A 23,172-nucleotide genomic window follows, 5' to 3' on the forward strand; every position below is an offset into this window, starting at 1 on the left:
TTGAGAAAATCTATTAAATCTTTCAATAGTTTGGCAAGATTTAATTTAAAATGCAATCCTCTAATAGTTTGGTAGGATAAAATACAAAATATTTTATTGATTACCTTATTTATGAAAATTTTCAACAATTTGATAGAATCCATAAAATTTAAATTCATGAAAAATCCTCTAATAGTTTAGAAAGATTCATGAATTTATTTAAAAGGAAATTTTTTTTTTAGAAATAAAATAATAAAAAGGAATTTTACAAAAGTATTTAAAAAGTAATAGATTGCTCAATTTTAAAATTAGTGAAATACTAATGATAAATAAAATGAAAATAAAAATACAATAAGAAAAAAACTTAAAAATGAAAATTGAAAAAAATAAAATAAAAAAAAACCTGCGATAAGGTCAGGTTGCTCTATGAACGGCACGTGGATCCTAAATGAGTTCACACAGATCTTGGGTTGACTAAAACAGCACTGTATTAGAGCCCTATAAAAGGATCAAAAATTGGTTTTTCCTCATATTTGCCCTCAAAGCTTATCTCTAGAAATATTTCAAATCAGTCATCGAAAATTAGGCAACTTGTTGGTTTTTGAAAAATGTTGTCAAAATCCGACCTAAAAATTCAAACTCCACCAAAAAATTCAATCGAAAAAATAAAAAATTCAAACCCAAACCCAAATTTTTTTCATATTTCTTAGAAATTCAACTCTAAACCCAAAAATTCAAACCTAAACCCATAAATTCAAACTTTCAATCCCATAATTGTAAACCTAAAACCCATAAATTCAAACTACTTTCAATCGCCAGAAACTTCAAATCCAGAGATTTTCCATGGATAAACTTTACCTTTCTCTATGATTCTGTGTTTAATTTATAGTCTGCTTTAGTACTAATTTTAAGGTTCAAATAGAACCAATCTAGGCTTGAATTCTAAGATCGAATTTTGCCCAATGTGATTTTAGGCTTAGGTTTTTACAAATTTATCTAATTTGATTCGATCCTGAATTGAAATCCCTTTGTTTTGGTTGCATGCGGATTTGATTTTCTTTCCTTTTTTGTTAACTCCCATTTCTTTGTTAAACACAAATCCAAAAAGGAAAAAAAAGAAAATAAAAAATAAAAATAGAATAATAATACAAGAAAAAAATAAAAATTTGATTACACTCAATTATATATCAGATGCAAACGGGTGTCTACAGTACTTATTTATTTAATTTAGTCTTAATACTTGCATTAGTATAAAAAGTTATGATTTTAACTTATTATTTCGTGTTAAGCTACTGATAGTAAATTAAAAACATTTACTCATTTCTTTCGAGTCACTTACACTTGAACTTTTTCTTATTTCTTTCTCTACTTTACAAATTATATAATCTAGCATAAATTGTGGTTATTTTCTTTTTGGATATACAAAAATCTATAATAATATAGTAGTAGCTAATTAATAACATAAATTTAATCATTAAAAACTTAAATATAATCAATATAACTTAATAGTAATCATCGATAACTTAATACTAAATTAAAGTTAATTTAATAGTAAATGAATGATAATTCACTAGTCAATAATTGATAACTTTTATTAATTTAGTAACAATACAATAATAAATACATAATAATTTAATGGTATATCAATTATAATATAATTGTAAATGTATAATAATATGGTACTAAATCGAGGATAATTTTAAAAAATTGATAATTTTGTAGTTAATTATTGATAATTTAGTAATAAAAAATAGTAACTTAATAGTAATTTAGTGATAATTTAACAAAAAAAAAATAGTTTAATAGTAATTAATTGATAATAATAAATAATAAATCAATTGGTAATAAATCAATTATAAATTAATAATAAATAATTGATAATTTAGTGGTCCAACATGGCACATGGCTAATAGACTTTATGGATTGTGCCTAGCATAGCATTATTCTTCAGGCACAATCCATTAATAATTTTTAAAATTTTTTACATTTTTAGGCATTTTTTTAATTTTTAATTATCTTTAAAAACTAATATATAAAATTAAGATATGAAACATATAATTCATATAGTTTGACAAAATATCTATGTTTATCAATAAAGGTTAAAAGAATCCACCAAAATAATATGTGGAAATTACCAAATTCTAATATTATATCATTAAATTAAAAAAATGGATATAGATTATTCTTTTATTTCTCATTTTCTCCATATAATAATTCATTTATATCTTGTATTTTGTCTTATTCCTTATTTTTTTCATAATCAATCTTTAACTAATATACATTTCATAGTTCTATTTTTTTATAAAATAATAAATAAAAATGAAAAAAATTGTAATTTTATTTACTAATAGTTTAAATATTTTATAAATAGATTTATTGATATAATTTAATTTCTATAAATTGTTAACATAAAATATCAAAAGGGTAAAAAAGTCCATTATATGATAAAAGTAACATATATGAAATATAACTAAAGATTAATAGACTAAACTAATTTATAATATTTATAGGCCGAAACAATGCAGTATATTAGTGCTTGTGTAGCTCATGTACCACGTGTTGGGATTGACCCTTGATGAGTCATGTCATGCGAGCTTAATGGACCCACAATCTTTAATCCAACACAACACAAGTATATGAAGCATGTTTGGCATGACCCATGATTATAGCAATGGATTGTGCCAACCACGACCCATACCGTGCTAAATTGTGCCATGTCAAGAGTTGCCTAATTCATTTGACATCTCTACGTAATAGTAAATATATAAAAATATAATAATAAATTATTGATAATTTAATATTAAATTAATAATTTAGTAGTAAATTATCAATAATATAATAATAAATTATTAATAATTTAGTTGTAAATCAATGATAATTTAATTATAAATTAAATAATTATTAATGATTTTTTAGTAATTCAGTGGTAAATTTGTAGTAAATTAATTATAACTTTATAATAAATTATTAATATCATAATGGTAAATCACCAACAATTTAATGATAAATCATTCATAATTTAATAATAAATTATTTAAGAATTAGTAGTAAATTATTGATAATTTTACAGTAAATTATTAATAATTTAGTAGTAAAAATAACTAATAACTTAATTATCTATCATTAATAACTTTTTTATATTTAAAGTTACCAAGAATTGAACTATGGTTACTAGTAGAAACAAAATCAAAACTTTTATTTTAGGGATAGGATAAACCTATCAAAACCTATTCAATAAAAAATTAGTGAAAAACTTCTAAATTTTAATAAAACAATAATGTTATTCTGTAAAAAATTATCTTATATATTATTAATCGATTTTTAAATTTCATGTTTTATAATTGTAAATGTATAACAACATATTCGCAAATTAATTATAGGTTAATAAAAAATAAGTGATAATTTAGTAATTAATAATTAATAACTTAATAATAAATCAATAATAACTTAATAATAAATTAGTGACAACTTATAAGTAAATCAATTTTAGCTTAATCATAATTAATTGATAAACTTAATAGTAAATAAAAAATAACTTAGTAATAAGTCAATAATAATTTAGTAGTTAATCGTTGGAAACTTAAAAGTAAATAAATATAACTTAGCAATATTTAATCATCAATAACTTAATAGTTAAGTAATGATAACTTAATTGTAAATCATGGATAATTTATTATAAATCAGTGATAATTTGATAATGAATCATGACTAATTTAATAATAAATCTATGATGATTTCGTAGAAAATAATCGAAAACTAAGTAGTAAATTAATATAACATAGTAGTAATAGTAAATAATCGAAAAATAAGTAGTAAATTAATATAACATAGTAATAAATGTATAATAATATAATAGTAAATCATTGAAATTTAGATGTAAATTAATGACAATTTAGTAGTAAATAATTAATAATTTAGTTGTAAATCGGTAATAATTTAATAGTAAATTAGTTAATTATTGATAATTTTATAGTAAATCATCAGTAAATTAATAGTAAATCAATTATAACTTTATAATAAATAATTAGTAACTTAATAATAAATCATTAATAATTTGGTAGCAAATCAGTAATAACTTAATAGTAAATCATTAATATATTAGTAGTAAGTCAATGTTAATTTAGTTATCAATTATTGGTAATTTAATAGTATATCATAGATAGCTTAATAATAAATCGTTGATAACATAATAGTAAATTAATAATAACTTAATTATTGATCATTGATAATTTTTTTATGTTTAAAGTTGTTAAGAATTTAATATTTTACTAACAAAAATGAAGTTAGAAATTTCAGAGAAACTAGGATGAACCTACCATAAATCTATTAAATAAAAAATTTTAACAAAAAAAATTCTAAATTTGAATGAACAATAATATTATTATATAAAAAAATTATTTTATACTAGAATTAGACTCGTGCTTTCTTACATAAATCCTTTGTTAAATATATGATATAAATTTTATCAATAATTATTAAAAGCATATCATAAGTTACCATAAAATTACTAAAATTACATCAAAAATTTATTAAAATTTTATAAAAAATTATCAAAATTATATCAATAATTGTCAAAATTATGCCATAAGTTATCAAAATTGTGTCAAAAGTTGCCAAAATTTTATAAAAAAACTATCAAAATCAAAATTATATAAAAAATTATTAAAATTTACTTATATTATAACAAAATCAAAATTAAATTATTAATATATATTATTATTATAATATAAAAATTATTTATCGAAATAAATTTTTAAAGACAAAAATTATATATACATCATACATGTCAAAATTAGTATATATATAAATTAAAATTAAAATATATAAAAAAATAACTAAGAATATTTTAGTGAATCACTTTTAATATTTTTGAAATTAAAATTTTAAAATTTTAAGTAAATTAATTTCATAAAAAAATTATTTTTAATTATAGTTGATTTAAATCAATAAAAATTATAAATATTTAAAAATAAATTTGTTAATTTAAAAATTTATTAAAGTTTTTGGATAGATAACTATTAATATTTTTGAAATACATAATTCTATATATAGATAAATAATAGATGATATATATATTTTACCTTTTAGATGTTTTTAGGGTCAACCTATTTATTGTCTCCCATAAATATTACTATATTTTATGCATCTTTATGTATGAACAAATAAAAATTAATCTTTTATTAATTTCTGGAATTTTCTAATTTATTTTCTACTAATTTCCCTTATAATTAATAATTTTGGCTGAAAAATATCAGAATGCGGACGGTAAGCTCGGTTTCTAGCTTGCTGTGGCTACTGCTAAACTATCATTTATTCATTTTTTATTTCTTTTTTTTAATATATTTTGAGGTGATTAGTACTCTAGACTTGCGAGCAAGGTCTTCAGCTTTGTGGGATGCAGAAAAAGGTTGGAGATTGGTGTAGTGAATTCAACTGGGTACGACGTACATAAGGGGAAGCCTTTAATTGCAGCAAAGTGATAAGACAGGATTGGGGCCTATCTTTTACTTTATCAGGATGGGACAAATAGCAGCAAGTTTCATGGTGCGAAGGCCAGTACTGCTCTTGTTTTTTTAAATCACATTAAAGTAGTGAGACGAAGACTTCATTGATTCCAGCAGATTGCAAGTGATAGGATCAACCGGATGATATATCAATACTGGCCGGGTACAGAGGAGGAAATGCTCGTTTTAACTTCTGCTTTTGTTTATGGTGGTTTTCGCTATATATGTAAGGACTGTTTACTGCTCTTTGCAGTTTTTTGTTCATTTTATAGCAGCTTGCTTCTTTGGATGAATAAAATTTTATTTATCCAGGCAAAAAGAAAAGGCAACAAGGCATGAAACTTTTTTTTTTTTGTTTTAATTTTTCTCTTTCTATTTTTAAATTGGTACAGCCTGCAGGTGATTTTGCTTCAAAACAGTAAAGAAATTACGTGACGTTAATTACACAAATAAATTAAAATAAATTTGATATTTATTTTAACTTTTTTTTTGGTCTTATTCTTGAGATATACTTTAAGACAGAGAGGGATGTTTTTAGACTTGTAGCTATAAGTGGAGGAGCCAGATATTCTGTTCTGAAGATCAAAGTATATTTTTTTAGACCTCGAGGAATGATTTTGTATTTTGAAACTTTGATAATTATTAATATAAGAGGGCTCCAAACACGTATTTGTTGAGATTTATTTTGAAATCTCAAAATTTTATATCAAAAGTTATAAGAGTATTTAAATTTATCTTATATCTCATATTAAAAATTTAGTAAAAATATAAAGAGTTTTATTTTTATAAATATGATATTTTAATTTTAGTGTAGTAATGTCAGATAATTAGACACCAAGAGAATAATTATGTGAACGGTTATTAAAAGAATATAATTAGATTTTAGATTAAGTTTTGAGTAAGGAGTTTTTGAAGATTTTTATTATTCTAAAAGTCTTACAGTTGTAAATATTTATTTGTTAGTGTATTAAGTTTGGAGTAGGTAATTTTAAGGTAGGTCAAAACAAATATATTTTTGTATTTTTATTTTTTATTTAAGTTTGTTATTTTGTGTGTGGGTATTACGTGTGCGTGTTGATTTTTTAACAAGTGGTATAAGAGCTGTGAAAAAAGTATGTCTAGTATGCTTATACCTAAGTTTGAGATTTCATTATTTGATGAAAAGAGTAATTTTATGTTATGATAAAGTACGATTTAAGATCTGTTAGTACAACAAGAATTAGATCAGACATTAGAGAGTAGTAAGCCTGAAAGAATGTCTGACGCTAATTGGAATAAGATTCAAAAGAAAACTGTTAGTACTATTAGATTGGCGTTAGCTCTAGAGATAAAGTATAATGTTGAGAGTACTCTGAAGAGTTTGTGAGATAAACTTGAAGGTATTTATGCTCGAAGTCATTGACTAATAGATTATGTTTAAAGATGAATCTGTATTCTCTGAAGATGGAAGAAAGTATGAGTTTTCATAATCATCTGAATGAGTTTAATAAATTGGTTTCTCAATTGTTGGTAATTTCTGTTGATGAGTTAAAAGATAAAGAGAAAGCTTTAATTTTACTGTCATCTTTGTCCAAGTCTTATAGGCCTTTAGTTCAGACTTTATGGGTAGGTAGGTGTACTTTGAAGTTGGATGATGTGACTGTCCTATTGCATGAGAACGAAAAATTTATGAGAGTTCAAAATTCATCACCTGGGGGGAGTACACTAGTTATAGAGGGTTTTGATAAAGGGAGGACTGAAAAGAGAATTGATGGATCAAAAGAGAGATATAAGTTAAGAGACAGAGATTACAGTGACATAAAATGTTATTATTGTGGTAAAAATAGATATATCCAAGTGCGTTGTAGGAAGTTGATAAGGGATATGATTGCTTTCAAAAGGACGAATGATGAGAAGAAATCAGATGAAAGAAAGAGTGATACTGCGTTATTGTGTCTGACGATGATGTCGTTTTGACGACTTGTGTGGATGACACTTAAACTTTGAAAGGTGATAAATGTTGGGTTTTAGATTCTGCTGCTACAGTTCATGTTTGTAATGATAAGAATTGCTTTGTAGAGTTGGATGAAAATGAAAAGTATGAGGATATTGTGGTTGCTAATAACGAAAATATGTAGATTCAAGGCATTAGGAGTATTTGCCTTAGATCTCATAATGATGTTATTAGGATGCTTAATCAAGTAAGGTATGTACCAAGTTATAGTTACAATTTGATTATTTTGGGTGAGTTAGCTTATCGGGGATACACATATTATGATAGTAATGATTGATTGAATGTGTACAATAATGATAGTGTGATTTTACAAGGGAATAGAGTAAAAAATCACTTGTACATACTTGATGGAGACTTAGTTGTTGGGATCTCCGTGATAAAAGACAAAAAGAAAGGTAAGCGTGTTAGCTTTGCAGATATTATTAAAGTGTTTTGAGATTCAAGTCAAGGAAAGATTTGTTGAGATTTACTGTGAATCTCAAAATCCTACATCGAAAGTTATAGAAGTTTTAAATTTGTCTTATATATCACATTGAGAATTTAATAAATGTATAAAGGGTTTCATCTTTATAAATAAGATATTAAAGTTTTAGTTTAATAGTGCAAGATAGTTAGACACCAAAAAAATAATTAAGTGAATAAACTATTAAAATGGTGTAATTGAATTTTGGGTTAAATTTTGAATAAACAATTTTTGAAGGCTTTTTTCATTTTAAAAATCTCACAATTATAAAGATTTATTTGTTAATAAGTTAGATTTGGAGTAGATCATTTTGAATTGGATCGAAACAAATATATTTATGTATTTTTATTTTTTATTTAAACATATTATTTTATGTGTGAGTATTATATATATGTGTTGATTTTTTGACAGGTAATATCAAAGCTGTGATAATAACTAACAATATTAAATCTTAATACGTTCAACAGAGCTAACTTAATTATATAAGGTATTCAGGTAGATAATACAGTAGAGTTGCCTTTTCAAACTAAAGCTAAAGCATATGAATATTTGCTGTCTACTTCTTTGTCATTGAAACCACAAAATTAACCACCTTTTCATCATTGGAATCAAGATTCTCTGCCTCGTGTATTGCTAACCTTGCAAATAACCTATCAATTATAGCATCTCCAAAATGACAAGCAAGCAAGTGCTCTGTAACAGCTCTTGTAATATTTGCAAGCTTTTGCCCCCTTTCATACTTGTCCAACACAAAGCCATTGTTGTTGATATCTTCTTTTGTGTCCCAATTGACTTCGAAAACTTCTAGCCTGTCAAGTTCGAAGGATCCCTCCTCTTGAACAATCTCCCTTACTTCTTCCTTATAGGGTGTATACAGAGGAAGGTTGAATGAATCCAAATCAGCCTCTTTCACAAGTCCCTACAACGAAAAATATCATTAACATACAAAAGGAAAATAAATATGAAAATAATTAAGTAGGTTGGGAATGGAAAGAAAATAACCTCTTCCACCAACTCACAAAGTGATGTTGCTAGCAATTCCCAACCATAAAACTCGGTGGAAGGGTCTGGGTTTCTCCTACCCATTAAGGTAAGGACCATACGCCCTCGAGGTTTTATTTCTTCTGATCGCATTCTTAAAAACAATGAGAAGTCCTCCTGAAATTGCTTTGCATAAGCTTTAAAAACATGGGGAGGACTTGATTTTGCCATGTATATATTCCACTTGTTCTCAACTCCATCTGGGACCTGACTATCATTCGGAAAATTAGCACAAATTAACAGGAAAAAAGAAAAAAAGAAAAGAGGAAGTTTTCCGAATTCTTAATTCATGGAAAAGGTGCAAACCTTTGATAGCCAGTGAACACTGTTTGAAGAATGTATAAGATGTAGACTTCTACTTGGAAAAAGTCTTCCATAAAAGGATCCTGGTACTCCTGATATTGTACAATGTCCAAAGAGATCTCCCTTTTCTCTCTTAAGTTCATCAAGGAAAGCAGGAACAGACCTGATTGGAAAGGTGATTTCAAATACGGTTGATCAAACAAAATTTATTTTCTAATTGTTGTATTGAGAATTTGGGATCCAATCCTGCTTCATCGGGATTAAGGGAGACTGACCTGAAAATGGCATTGAAGTCATTTCCTGGCAGATCATTTAGAAACACTTGAAACTCGGGGGATTTCAACTGTGCTTGTCGGCAAATCTCGTGAACAATGTCAACAATTTCAGAGATTGTTAAGAAGGTGTTGGGCCCTGAAGAACAACCAAAGTCCGCCACCTTAACACAAGTTGGAAAAACATTGCTCAACAGGTCTTTGATAGTATCTTCTAGGACTCTCCTCGTCTTCAAAATCACTGTTTTCTGAAAGAATATAGCCAATAAAGAGGGAAAAATTAAAAACATTAGATAAGAAACAATGAACTACAATCTACTCAAGAAAAGAAGAAACCTGGAAGAGAGAATTATTGGCATAACTAATTTCTTTATCTCCCCCATTCATGCAAAGAGCATTTACAGCAGCAGTTTCTTTACCGACTTCCATTTTGCGGTGCTCCCAGTGGATTCTCCGCGCACCACTCTTGTTAAAAGAAATATAATTAATTATTGGCACCCGCTAGAAAGTAGAGACAGAGACCTAACAATTATCTAAATATACATAAGAAATCAAATCAAGCAATTTTACAGTTTTACTTCCAGTCGAAAGTCTTCGTTACATATTTTTTTCCGCTATCCGTGAAGGAAGGAAAAAAAAGGGAAATCCCAATGCCTGGAATTTCTCTAGTGTTTGGTTGCTATCCAACCTTTACAGGAAAATCATAGTATTGGATTTGTATTCAACTTTTAAGAGAAAAATAATGGTATTAGCACAGTAGATACCATAATATTACATAATTTGTCAGTGATAACGTTAAGTTGCCCTATATATAAATATATATATATATATATATATATAGACTATGTAATTAATTTTATTTAAAAAATAACAATACTTTTTTTTTACTTTATATTATTTGTAGATTATTAAATGTTTAAATTAAGATGATAAAATAATTCGACAAATTCTTATCTATAAAGATTTGATAGGTTTGTAATTTTTTTGAAATGAAAGTTGATTGACTTTTTTTTTTCTAAAGCGAAATTCATATCTTAGTGGAATCTTAGGATGCACCACTTACACCTTATCCGGATATATACAAAAAATATTTTTTATTTATTAAAATTTTTATTTATATATATTATATTAATAAAATTAATATTTAATATTTAATATTTTCATTTAAAATTAATTTAATAAAAATAATATATTTATATATAATTAAATTTTAATTTATATTTAAAAATATTTTATAAAATGTTATATTAAATTAAATTAATTATATTAATTTAAATCGAGTCAATTATTATTTATAAATATACGAATAAAATAAAAATAATATTTTAATATTAAAATTATATATTAATATTCAAGAGTCAGGTCCAGAAAAACTCGTCCTATTGCCGTCTTTTTTATGTAAATTCATTTTCATTCATTAATGATCCATGTTTTTATTATTAAAAGTAAGTTGAGGCCTTTTAAGAGCATGATTAGGACATATGTATGCTAAAGGGCATACATAATTGAATTCTCATCTCATTTATTCGGCTCTGTAGGATTTACCATGAAATTTTGATGAGGTTCAATTATAATCACAAAACTCAGATTGAAATCATGAAATTAATGATAGAATATTAATTACCTCAAAAAAAAAAAAAAAGAAACAAAAGAAATGAATCAGTGATAGTTTAGCAGTAGCAATAGCAGCTAGAAACTGAGCTACTGTCCTCATTCTGATATTTCTCAGCCAATACTATTAATTACAGGGGAAATTAGTAGGAAATAAACTGGAAAATTCAGGAAATTAATGAAGGATTAATTTTTATTTATTCATACTCAAAGATGCATAAAATACAGTAATATTTGTATAGAATACAATAAATACTTTGACCCTGGCAACATCTATAAAAGGTGAAAGATATATATATATAGATGTATTGGGTACCATTTTATTTTGAGAATTAGCTGGTGAAGATAATCAACCTTTTATAAGGGAAATAATCACATTGAGAAACTCAGTCTTCTCCTTGGACATGCGATCAGCAACGATTTCTCTGTACCTCCGGAGCTCCTCATCAATGATTGCTTCACCAAAGTGGCTGGCAAGCAATGGCTCAGCCACAGCTCTCATGCACTTTGCAACATTGTACCCACCATCCTTGAATGCATCAGACAAGTCAACTTCACTCTGATTGTCATAACGTCTAGAGTCGGGGATCTATCGTTAGATATTGATTTAAGAGAGTCATCACAAATCTTTTTTATTTAGGTATGATTGATCACCTAAAAAATCTGTCATTTTAGGGAACACCTAAATTTAAGGGTCTCTAAAATAATAGATTTAGATTTACTAACCAAAATAGGGTTCGGAAGTTCGATTACGTGTGAAAAAGGTTATAGCACCCTCACAACGCCCATCAAAAGATGGTACCAGCTTAAATTTATATTATCCAATGAGTCTTAAAATTTTACCAAGTAATTAATTATTGAAAATTATTCTCAATTGACTCTAATACTTTTAGTAAAAAATTGAGAAAATCCCCTCACCTCAAGAGTATGCAAGAAAACTACTGTTTCACTTACAGAGGCTCCATCGTCGGATTATTTAACATTTAAAAAAAAATAAAAAGAAAGAAAAGAATGATTGTTTTTATGCAGGAAAAATTGATACTTTCAACTTTTTTCTAAAAATATTTTTTGAAAACTTTGATTTTCAAGGAAAATTAATACTTCAACTTTTCCTCAAAAACTTTTTTTTTTAAATTTTATTTTAAAGAAAAATTGATACTTTCAACTTTTTCTCAAAAATATTTTTTGAAAATTTTGATTTTCAAGGAAAATTGATACTTTCAACTTTTCTTCAAAAACCTTTTTTTGAAATTTTATTTTAAAAAAAAATTGATACTTTCAACTTTTCCTCAAAAACCTTTTTTGAAATTTATTTTTAAGAAAAATTAATACTTTCAACTTTTCCCCAAAAATGTTTTTTGGAAACTTTGATTTTCAAGGAAAATTGATACTTTCAACTTTTCTTCAAAAATATTTTTTTTGGAAACTTTGATTTTAAAGGAAAATTGATACTTTCAACTTTTCCTCAAAAATTTATTTTTTTGAAAATTTATTTTTAAGAAAAATTGATACTTTCAACTTTTTCCCAAAAATATTTTTTTTTATTTTTATTTAAAAAAATAGAATAATAAAACAAAATAAAAGTGAAAATAAATAAAAATAAAAAAATAAAGAAAAGTAAAACAAAAATAAAAATAAAATAAAGATAAAAAGAATATTAAATAAACCTAATCTAATAAATAAAAAAATAAACAAATAAATAAATTTAAAAAAAAAACCTGGAGCAGCTCGGCTCAAAGAAGAGAAACGGCTTGGAGAAACGGCTTGGGACCTCGGCTCGACTCGGCTATCGGCTCAGAGGGGGGAAGACACGCGCGGGTCAAGAAGCGGGTCGACGCTCGGGTCGAGTCGGATCTCGGTAAAACACGCGGATCCTCTAGGTCACTTAAAGCAAAAATGACGTCGTTTTGGGAGGGTATATAAGGCTTTTTCCTCTATTTTTCGGTAGAAACCTTTTTCCCTCTCTCTCTCTTCCTCTTTTTTCTCTCGTTTCTCTCTAAAACGGTCAAAGAACTCGGGTTGAATGTTCATCAAATTTTGGAAAATTTCATCAAAATCTAGATTTTTCGTCGGTAGTTCACCAAAAGTTGGTCGATTTCTGAGTTTTTTTACCAAAAACTGAGTAGCTGACCGAAAACTTCAAAGTTGGTCGAAATTGTCATCGAAAAACTCAACCTTCATCGAAATCTAGAAATTTTTCAGAAATTTCTAGAAAAAAAATCTCCAAAAATCTCTAAAAAATTTATGCTAATTCTTAGAACACTTCTAAACCTTTTCTTAGCCTTCTATAATTTTCTATCCGTCTTTTTTCTCTCAATCAGTAGCTTTTGCTTACTATTTTTCTTCTGTCCCCTGTTCTGTTCCAGATGGTCCCTTTTATAGGGATTGATTAGAAAAATTTCTGATCAATCCTAATTCCTCTTTGGATCGAGATTCAATCATCGAATTCAACATGGACTCTTCTGATTGAATCTCAATCCAATTTTCAGCCAGATAAATCAAAAAAATAAAAAAAAATCAAACGAAAATAAATCAGATAAATAAAAATAAATAACAGATAAATTAAAATTAAATAACAGATAATTACATAAATATTAACAGGAAAAAAAAAGAGAAAAAAAAAGATATATACATATTAATAAATACATAAATACCTAAGATAGAAAAAATATATATATACATATATAAAATAATAATAATAAAAATAAAATAAAAATGTAAAATACAAAAAATAAAAATAAAATAAAGAAAAAAAATATAGACTTACCCATTTGGACTAGGCCTAATTGATCCGGGCCTGGACCAAATTGGGTGTCTACAGCTGCCCCTCGTTGCACATTTTCTGTGAAACAAAAATTACGCAAAGACGTAGACACCCAATCAAGACTCAACTCTACCTTTTCACTTTTTATTTTTTTTATTTTTTTATTTTTTTTGATCAAAGCTCTTCTAGGCAGAGGCTCAAAGACTTTGAGAAACATAAATGGCTCCTCTAATCAGAGGCTCAACAACTTTAAAAAAAATAAATTGCTCCTCTAAACAGAGGCACCACGACTTTGGAAAAGTAAATTGCTCCTCTAAACAGAGGCACCACGACTTTGAGAAAGTAAATTACTCCTCTAAACAGAGGCACCACGACTTTTGAAAAGTAAATTGCTCCTCTAAACAGAGGCACCATGACTTTTAGAAAGTAAATTGCTCCTCTAAATAGAGGCACCACGACTTTGAAAAAGTAAATTGCTCCTCTAAACAGAGGCATCATGACTTTGGAAAAGTAAATTACTATTCTAAACAGAGGCACCACGACTTTGAGAAAGTAAATTGCTCTTTGACAATCATGTACAAAGGAGTTGAAAGTTGTGTTTGAAGGAATTTCAGGAGATTATGCCACAAGGTCTTATAAATCAACCTTGATACCAAAAGACATCCTATTTCAAGGATTAGGAACTTACCTGACAAGTTTCTTCTCAAATTTGCAAAATATCTTCATATCTATTTTCTCTATGTGGGATCTTGGAACACCCCTGCTTCTTGAATTTATAGACTATATTTTCCTGAAAGTAGTGTATGCTATGCAATGCATATGAATTTCAATGCATGCTATGCAAATATTGGCCAATTAATTTCTATTCAATGTATGGTATTCAAGTTTTTCAAGCTTTTTTCTTGGGCATCAAGCCTTTTGATTTTTCAAAGATCCAATTATACTGCTCTTCTAAGATCGAACCAGTGTAGCTCTCAATTGTCTTTTCCACTCACATTCTTCCTTGTTCAGTTTCTCAATACTTTGGAATAAGCTTCATCAATCGATCATCACTTGACCATCATTCAATGAATTTCTCAGCACTAACAAATTTCAAAACAAGTTTCATCCACCATCACTGGGTCATTACTCATAGGTGTCTCAGCATTAACCATTCCAAAACAAACTTTGTCCACTGATTGTTCTCATCATTCAATCATAACTTACAAGTCATATCGACCAATTCATCATTGTACTCATCACTTGGTTATACCACTTTTCAAGAACTGCCTCATTATATTCTCCATTTAATCACATCATATATATTTCCAAATCATCTCTTTTAGGTTTCTACCATTTCTTCATTTTGTTACCACCATCACTGGGTCATTACTCATAGGTGTCTCAGCATTAACCATTCCAAAACAAACTTTGTCCACTGATTGTTCTCATCATTCAATCATAACTTACAAGTCATATCGACCAATTCATCATTGTACTCATCACTTGGTTATACCACTTTTCAAGAATTGCCTCATTATATTCTCCATTTAATCACATCATATATATTTCCAAATCATCTCTTTTAGGTTTCTACCATTTCTTCATTTTGTTACCACCATCATCTTAGATTTCTTTTCAAATGAATGCAAGATTCTTTTAAACACAAATTCATTCATTCATTATCATTTCAAATCTTGACAAATACAATGCAATCAAGCATTTTCTCAATTCATTTTAGGGCTGTAACAATAAAAAAAAATACAAGGTGAATTATGGTAAAGATAATCAATGAAGATCTATTTTGGTACAAAACAAATGGGAAAATAAATAAATTGGATACATGTCATTGGGATGAATGGTATGTCCAAATGATGAATATTCAAACAATTCTCAACATTAATCTAGGATTTTTTTTCAAAAACTTATTCCATTTACTGTTGAAGTTATCTTGAGCTTGGCGAACTTTGTCCCAGTCTTTGAGGGATCTTCAAATGTCTTTGATCTTTTATCTATGTAAGCCATTTGACCTGGATCTTTCTTTACCAAAATCACCCATTCAGGTTTTTTTTTTTTTTCATTTTCTCATTTTTTCATTTTTTTTTCATCATCTTTTTTTTTTCTTTTTTCTCATTTTTCAACCATTGTTGATATCTTTCATACATCAAACTTTAGAGCAATGTAGCATGATTCCATTGCTTCATCATGAGTATACCTTCGCTCAATATATGATCCTTCAAGTTGAGTATTCACACTTGATCCAAATGGACTTTTCAAGGTTGTAATGTAGGCCAAGGTGAAAGGTCATAAAAAAATGGATATAATAGGCTCAAAACATATATTAAAAAAGTTCAAAACCAAAGGATCATTTGATATAACTTGGCATTTTGCCCCACATCATTTCACTACTTTTTTTTTCCTCACACAAAAGATTCTCATTACTTTACCCCAAGTCATGTGTGGCATTTATTTTTATTTTATTTTATTTTTATTTTATTTTTGAGACCTTTCGTGATATTTTCAAAAATTGCCCCCCAGTGTATAGGGTGATCCTTGGTTGGGGTTCCTCCGAAAAAGAAATCATAATAGGCTCAAAGGGGTAGCAATAAATGGTTTTTCGAATGGTAAAAGAAATATGGTCATTTTTCATCTCAATTGTGAATACTTTTCTTGAATATCATCTATTGAACAAAGTTCATGATCCTGTATAAAAGATTACATATCTTCAAGACATATCTCTTTCACCTCTGGTAATGGCTTACCCTTTTTTTTTACTCAAATCATCTCCTCATATTAATGTAGATGAGTTCTCAAAATTAAATCCCAAAATTATTGTTATCATTGTCTAAATATTCATCATCCGAAATTTGAGAATGGGAGTATAAAGTTATGAAAGGTAACAGAGCATGAAGTAATGGTCAAGTGAAAGAGAAAAATATAATGAAATGCATTAACTTACCTTTATTAAGATGATAACAAGTGAAACCATATTGCAAAAAGAAATCTAACAATTACTCGAAAAAAAATCCTAAGATGACAAAAGAAACCTTCAACCAGCCTTAACTTCATTTTTTAAAATTGTCCCCCTATGCGATCAGGTGAAGAATCTGTATTGACATCTTGCCCTTCAATTTATTGTGACTCTCCGGACCCTTTCTGTTCTTGACTTTCACTCAGAACGCTAACATTAGGTGTTGTTACTTTTTCTTAATTAAAACTTACCATTCTATCATTGATCAATCGTTGCACCTTATGTTTTAAAGCAGTGTAATTTTTAGTAGAATGACCAGTAATTTCATAGTGGTAGTCACAGTAGGTTGTAGGATCATACCACTTTGAATAGGGTGGTTTAAGCGGCTCCACATGACTGGAGGTAATCAAATGGCTATTATAAAGTTCTCGATATAACTCTGTATAAGTCATAGGGATTGGATCAAATACAAGTTTTTCTCGAGTAGTCCGTTGTTCTCGTGAACCACTTGCTAGGTTAGTAGGGTGAATTTGGATTTTTGTAGGAGCTTGAATGTTAAGGCTATATGTGAGATCTTGAGGGCTAAAAATTGATCGATATGTGGATTAATAAGATGGTTGTGGAGCTAGCTGGTATAGGTAGGATGAGGCATTATTCATAGCAGGATAGTATGGAGAGTAACCTTGAGATGGATAGGGTTGATAACCCCTAAATTATTATCTATCAAAGCTCACAACTTAAGCTTCAGCTTCTTTCTTTTCTGATGCCTTTTTGGTTTCTCCTCCTTTCAACTTACCATTTTTATGGCACTTTCAATAATTTCTCTAGAGATTATCATGTCGGTGAAATTTTTTGTTGCATTCCCTATCATCTTTTCATAATAGGGAGACTTCAAAGTGCTGATAAATAACACTATAATTTTTTCTCAAAAGAGGTGTACTTGAGAAACAACATCCCTTCACCTCTGGGCATACTCTTTAAAAGACTCGTTTATCTTTTTCTCCAGATTCTGTAAAGACAAACGATCAGGGGCCAAATCGATAATATGTCGATATTGACTGATGAAATCATGTGCCATATCACTCCAAGAGTGAATGCGAGTTCTATCCAGTTGAACATATCATCTGATCGTAGAGCCAGTAAGGCTATCCTGAAAGGCATACGTTAAGAGTTTTTCATCATGAGCATGAGCTACCATCTTTCGATAATACATGGTGATATGAGTTCTGGGGCACTTCGTACTGTCATATTTTTTAAATTTTGATACTTTGAACTTATGAAGAATGACCACATCAGGGACTAGACAGAGTCCAGCAGCATCAACTGACCCATAAAAACTAAATCATTTCACAACCCATAGCCTTTGCTCTAGCATACTAATCTTGTAGCTTTCTTGAGTTTCCATTTTTATCTTTTCTTTCTTCTTCTTTTTTAGATTATCTAGATCAGAAATTGGTTCTACTATCTTTTCAGTAAATATAGGATTTACATAGCTATTATAATACCCTGGGTTGGAAGCTGATGGTATTCCAGGATATGTTAAATATGTGAAGTGTTGTGACGGAACCTCTTGAGTAGACTGGGCTTGAGGTGGGCCAAAACTTGGAGGATATAAAGGGTCAGCCACTTCTTGCAACGAGAGAACTTGTTGGCTTGTATCTTTTTCAACTCTTTTTCCCTTATTCAGCTTATTAAGAGTATCCAGAATCTTACTTAATTCACTTTCAATCTTTTTCTGTGTTTTTTCTATCTTTTCAAATCTGTAAGAATTTTTTTGCTTTATTTGTCTGACTCTGGATCTTGTGTTGTATCGATGGGCAGGGTTCTCACTAGATGGAGCTATCTTTGAACCTTTAACACCACAATTATGATTAAAAATGTTATGCTATGCTTTATGTATGATGCTTTGATGCACGAATGAAATGTACATTTTTTTGAATGAAATCTAATAAGAAATGATTGTGTTAAAACATGATCATGAAAGTAATGCAGATGCATACAATCAGACAAACAATATAGTTAGTTCCATGGATGAAATGAAAGTGATGCTGATGCACAATGTTACATATGACAATGAAAATGATGCACAAAGTTAAACAATCAAAATGATTAGATAAACACCCTTTTTGTGTCTTCATTTCAAGGTATATCTATCATTAGGTAGAAATGGCTCTATCCTAGGTTTAGGCACTCTTAAGGCTCACTATATGTGGTTTAAGGTCAAAGTTTAAAGGTTCTCAAATTGTTCCTTACATCTTTGTCCATCACAGACTAGTAAGGCACCTTAATCCTCACCCATTATAGGCTACAAGCGGAAAAGGTTCAATTTGAGTGGGAGTATTTCGCTAGCCACTACGGAGGCATTAGACCTCATGAAAGCAATATGTACTTTACTCCCTCCTAGAGGGACAGAGCTCGGGTGTAGTGCTCATATTATGCATATGCATATGAATGACATAATTAATAAAGTAAATAAACATGAATGAATAAAAAATTCTATACAAAAGGTTCAATTTTATTAGGCTTTTGGATAACACAAATTATTTGCTGGCCTGACTCTCAGAGTTTCCCAGTGGAGTCGCCAAGCTGTCATAACGTCTAGATCCGGGGATCTATCGCTAGACATTGACTTAAGGGAGTCGCCACCAATCTTTTTTATCTAGGTGCGATTGGTCACCTAAAGAATCTGTCCTTTCAGGGAACACCTAAGTTTAAGGGTCTCTAAAATAATAGGTTCAGGTCTACTAACCAGAACAGGGTTAGGGAGTTCGGTTACGTGTGAGGAAGGTTATAGCACCCTCATAACGCCCATCAAAAGGTAGTACGAACTTAAATTTGTGTTATCCAATGAACCTTAAAATTTTACAAAGTAATTAATTATTGAAAATTATTCTCAATTGACTCTAATACTTTTAGCAAAAAATTGAGAAAATTCCCTCACCTCAAGAGTATGCAAGAAAACTACTGTTTCACTTGCAGAGGCTCCATTGTCGGATTATTTAACATTTAAAAAAAATAAAAAGAAAGAAAAAATGATTGTTTTTGTGCAGAAAAAATTGATACTTTTAACTTTTTCTCAAAAATATTTTTTGAAAACTTTGATTTTCAAGGAAAATTGATACTTTTAACTTTTCCTCAAAAATATTTTTTGGAAATTTTGATTTTCAAGGAAAATTGATACTTTCAACTTTTCCTCAAAAATCTTTTTCCGAAATTTTATTTTAAAGAAAAATTGATACTTTTAACTTTTCCCCAAAAATATTTTGTTTATTTTTATTTAAAAAAATAGAATAATAAAACAAAATAAAAGTGAAAATAAATAAAAATAAAATAAAAAAGAAAAGTAAAACAAAAATAAAAATAAAATAAAGATAAAAAGAATATTAAATAAACCTAATCTAATAAATAAAATAAATAAATAAACAAATAAATAAATAAATTAAAAAAAAAAAACCTGGAGCGGCTCGAAGTACGGCTCGGTTCGGCTCGATTCAAGGAAGATAAACGGCTCGGAGAAGCGGCTTGAGACCTCCGCTCGGCTCGACTATCAGCTCGGAGGGAGGAAGACACGCGCGGGTCAGGAAGAGGGTCGACGCTCGGGTCGGATCGGATCTCGATAAAATGAGCGGATCCTCTTGGTCACTTAAGGTAAAAATGACATCGTTTTGGAAGGGTATATAAGGCTCTTTCCTCTGTTTTTCGATAGAAACCTTCTCTTCTCTCTCTCTCTTCCTTCTTTTTCTCTCGCTTTTCTCTAAAATGATCGAAGAACTCCGGTTGAATGTTCACCGAATTTTTAAAAATTTCACCAGAATCTGAATTTTTCATCGAAAGTTCGTCAGAAAGTTGGTCAGTTTTTGGGTTTCTTACCAAAAATTGGGCAGCTGGCAGGAAACTTCAAAGTTGATCGAAATTATCGTCGAAAAACTCAACCTTCACCGAAAAAATCATCGAAATCTAGAAATTTTCCAGAAATTTCTAAAAAAAAAATCTTCAAAAATCTCCAAAAATTTTTTGCTAATTTCTAGAACACTTCTAAACCTTTTCTTAGCCTTCTATAATTTTTTATCCATCCTTTTTCTCTCAATCAGTAGCTTTTGCTTACTGTTTTTTTTCTGTCCCTTGTTATGTTCTAGATGGTCCCTTTTATAAGGATTGATCAAAATTTTTTTTGATCAATCCTAATTCCTTTTTGAATCGGGATTCAATCATTGAATCCAACATGTACTCTTCTGATTGAATCCCAATCTAATTTTCAGCCAGATAAATCAAAAAAATAAAAAAAATCAAACGAAAATAAATCAGATAAATAAAAAAAATTAACAGATAAATTAAAATTAAATAACAGATAATTACATAAATATTAACAGAAAAAAAAGAAGAGAAAAAAAATAAAGATATATACATATTAATAAATACATAAAATAATATATATATATACATATATAAAATAATAATAATAAAAATAAAATAAAAATGTAAAATACAAAAAATAAAAATAAAAATAAAATGAAGAAAAATAAAATATAAGTTTACCCATTTAGACTAGACCCAGTTGATCCGGACCTGGACCAAATTGGGTGTCTACACTGATATGCATTCCAATTCACTTTCGTGACCTCCAAGCGATCTATGGTGAAGGATCCTTCCTTCAGAACCTCTGATTTAACCTCATATGGAGATGGTGTGTACTGAGGAATGTTGAAGGAGTTCAGTTTCTCTTCTTCTATGAGTCCCTGCATTTGTTCATGATTAATTTCATTATTTGTACTTTATGCAAATTAAACCTTTAACTACAGTAGTTAATCTTTTCTTTATGAAATTAACTACTTTTTGCCCTTTTGATGAACTTTTCTTGGTTCATATGGGCCAGTGAGCTCTCACTGCTTGAAAATGACATATATCGACCAAAATTAAGCACATGATCTGACGTGACTCAAAATCGATAGATGATGTGCATTTATATCAAGGAAAATGATTATCCCTGCATGTAATTTATGTACCTCAACGACCATATCATTGAGAGCCATGGCCAAAAGCTCCCAAATGTAACAACACTCTTTACTTGCTGGATCATCACTTCTCCCTAAAATGTCAAAACCATACGCCCTCCAGCCACCGGTTCCTCTGATCTACACTTCAAAAACAATGAAAAATCTTGTTGGAATTGCTCATAATATGCCCTCAGCATGTCTGAGGGACTTGTAGTGGGCATGTAAATGTTCCCTTTATTACTTTCCAGCCCTTCAGGCACCTGAATGGAAATATAATTCACTCATAAAGTGCCACTGAATGGAAATATATATTTTACATGAATATAATTTCCAAAACATTAGCTGATACTAAACCTGAGAGAGCCACTGAAGACTATAGAAAGAGTGTACGAAATTCAGACTCTTGTTTCTGAAAAGCCTGCCATAGAAAGAACCAGGCACTCCAGTGAAAAAACATGGTCCGCTACCAGTAAAAAGTTGTTTCTTCAGTTTGTTTTGGAAGCTGGGCAAGAATTTGAAAATCGTGTTGAAGTCATTCCCCAGAAGGTCATTCAAGAACACTTGATACTCGGGTGATTTTTGGCCTTTTTTTTGGTGAATGCTATCCACCACTTTGATAAGTTCAGATACCGTTAAGCTTTGTTTAGTCCCAGATGTGATTATTCCTTCAAATTTTAAAGTATTAGAGTTCGAAAAGTATGATGGTACTAAGTATCCGAAAACCCATATCACGATATATTGTCAAAAATAGTTGTCCATACTAATAATGAGAAGTTGTTAATTCATGTATTTCAAGATAACCTTACTGGTTTTACTACTAGGTGGTATGTCCAACTAGACAAAACCCACATCCGTTTTTAGAGTAATATTACTCATGACTTCATCAATCAATACCGACATGTCATAGACCTAGCTCCTGATTGCCTGTCTTTATAAAATATGAAGAAAAAGGTGATTGAACCATTTAAAAAGTACATCCAAAGGTGGAAGGATATAGTTTCTCAAGTGTAACCCCTTTCAACTGAAAAAACCTACAGTGTGTTTATCAACACTTTGAAATCTTCTTATTATGAAAAGATGATAGATAATGCCACAATAAATTTCATCGACATGATGATCTCAGGCAAAATCATTGAGAATGTCATTAAAAATGGCATGTTGAAAGGAGAGAACTAAAAAGGTGTCAAAGAAGAAAGAGACCAAAGCTCAAGCCGTGAGTTTCGGCAGACAGTCGGGGGTTATCAATCTTATTCACCATAAGATTACTCTCCATACTATCTTACTGTGAACAATACTTC

The 23,172-nt window shown here is 28.9% G+C and overlaps 1 protein-coding gene and 1 pseudogene across 1 annotated transcript; both read right to left on the reverse strand.

Moving 5' to 3' along the window:
• Positions 1-8,383: 8,383 nt before the first annotated feature.
• Positions 8,384-10,193, reverse strand: LOC111316247 (putative methyltransferase TCM_000331). The gene is made up of 5 exons (XM_089753819.1): positions 9,892-10,193; positions 9,559-9,803; positions 9,287-9,446; positions 8,942-9,187; positions 8,384-8,858 (listed from the first exon to the last, which is right to left on the reverse strand). The coding sequence occupies exons 1-5, from the start codon at positions 9,982-9,984 to the stop codon at positions 8,496-8,498; spliced, it is 1,107 nt and encodes a 368-aa protein (XP_089609945.1). The 5' UTR covers positions 9,985-10,193; the 3' UTR covers positions 8,384-8,495.
• A 1,032-nt stretch (positions 10,194-11,225) lies between these two features.
• On the reverse strand, positions 11,226-22,774 carry LOC111316471 (S-adenosyl-methionine 4-1-methyl-2-pyrrolidinyl-3-oxobutanic acid methyltransferase-like; annotated as a pseudogene).
• Positions 22,775-23,172: the final 398 nt, after the last annotated feature.

This window comes from Durio zibethinus, chromosome 24 (assembly GCF_047325235.1).
Source record: "Durio zibethinus cultivar Kanyao isolate XHJ-2024 chromosome 24, ASM4732523v1, whole genome shotgun sequence".
Taxonomy (NCBI): domain Eukaryota; kingdom Viridiplantae; phylum Streptophyta; class Magnoliopsida; order Malvales; family Malvaceae; genus Durio; species Durio zibethinus.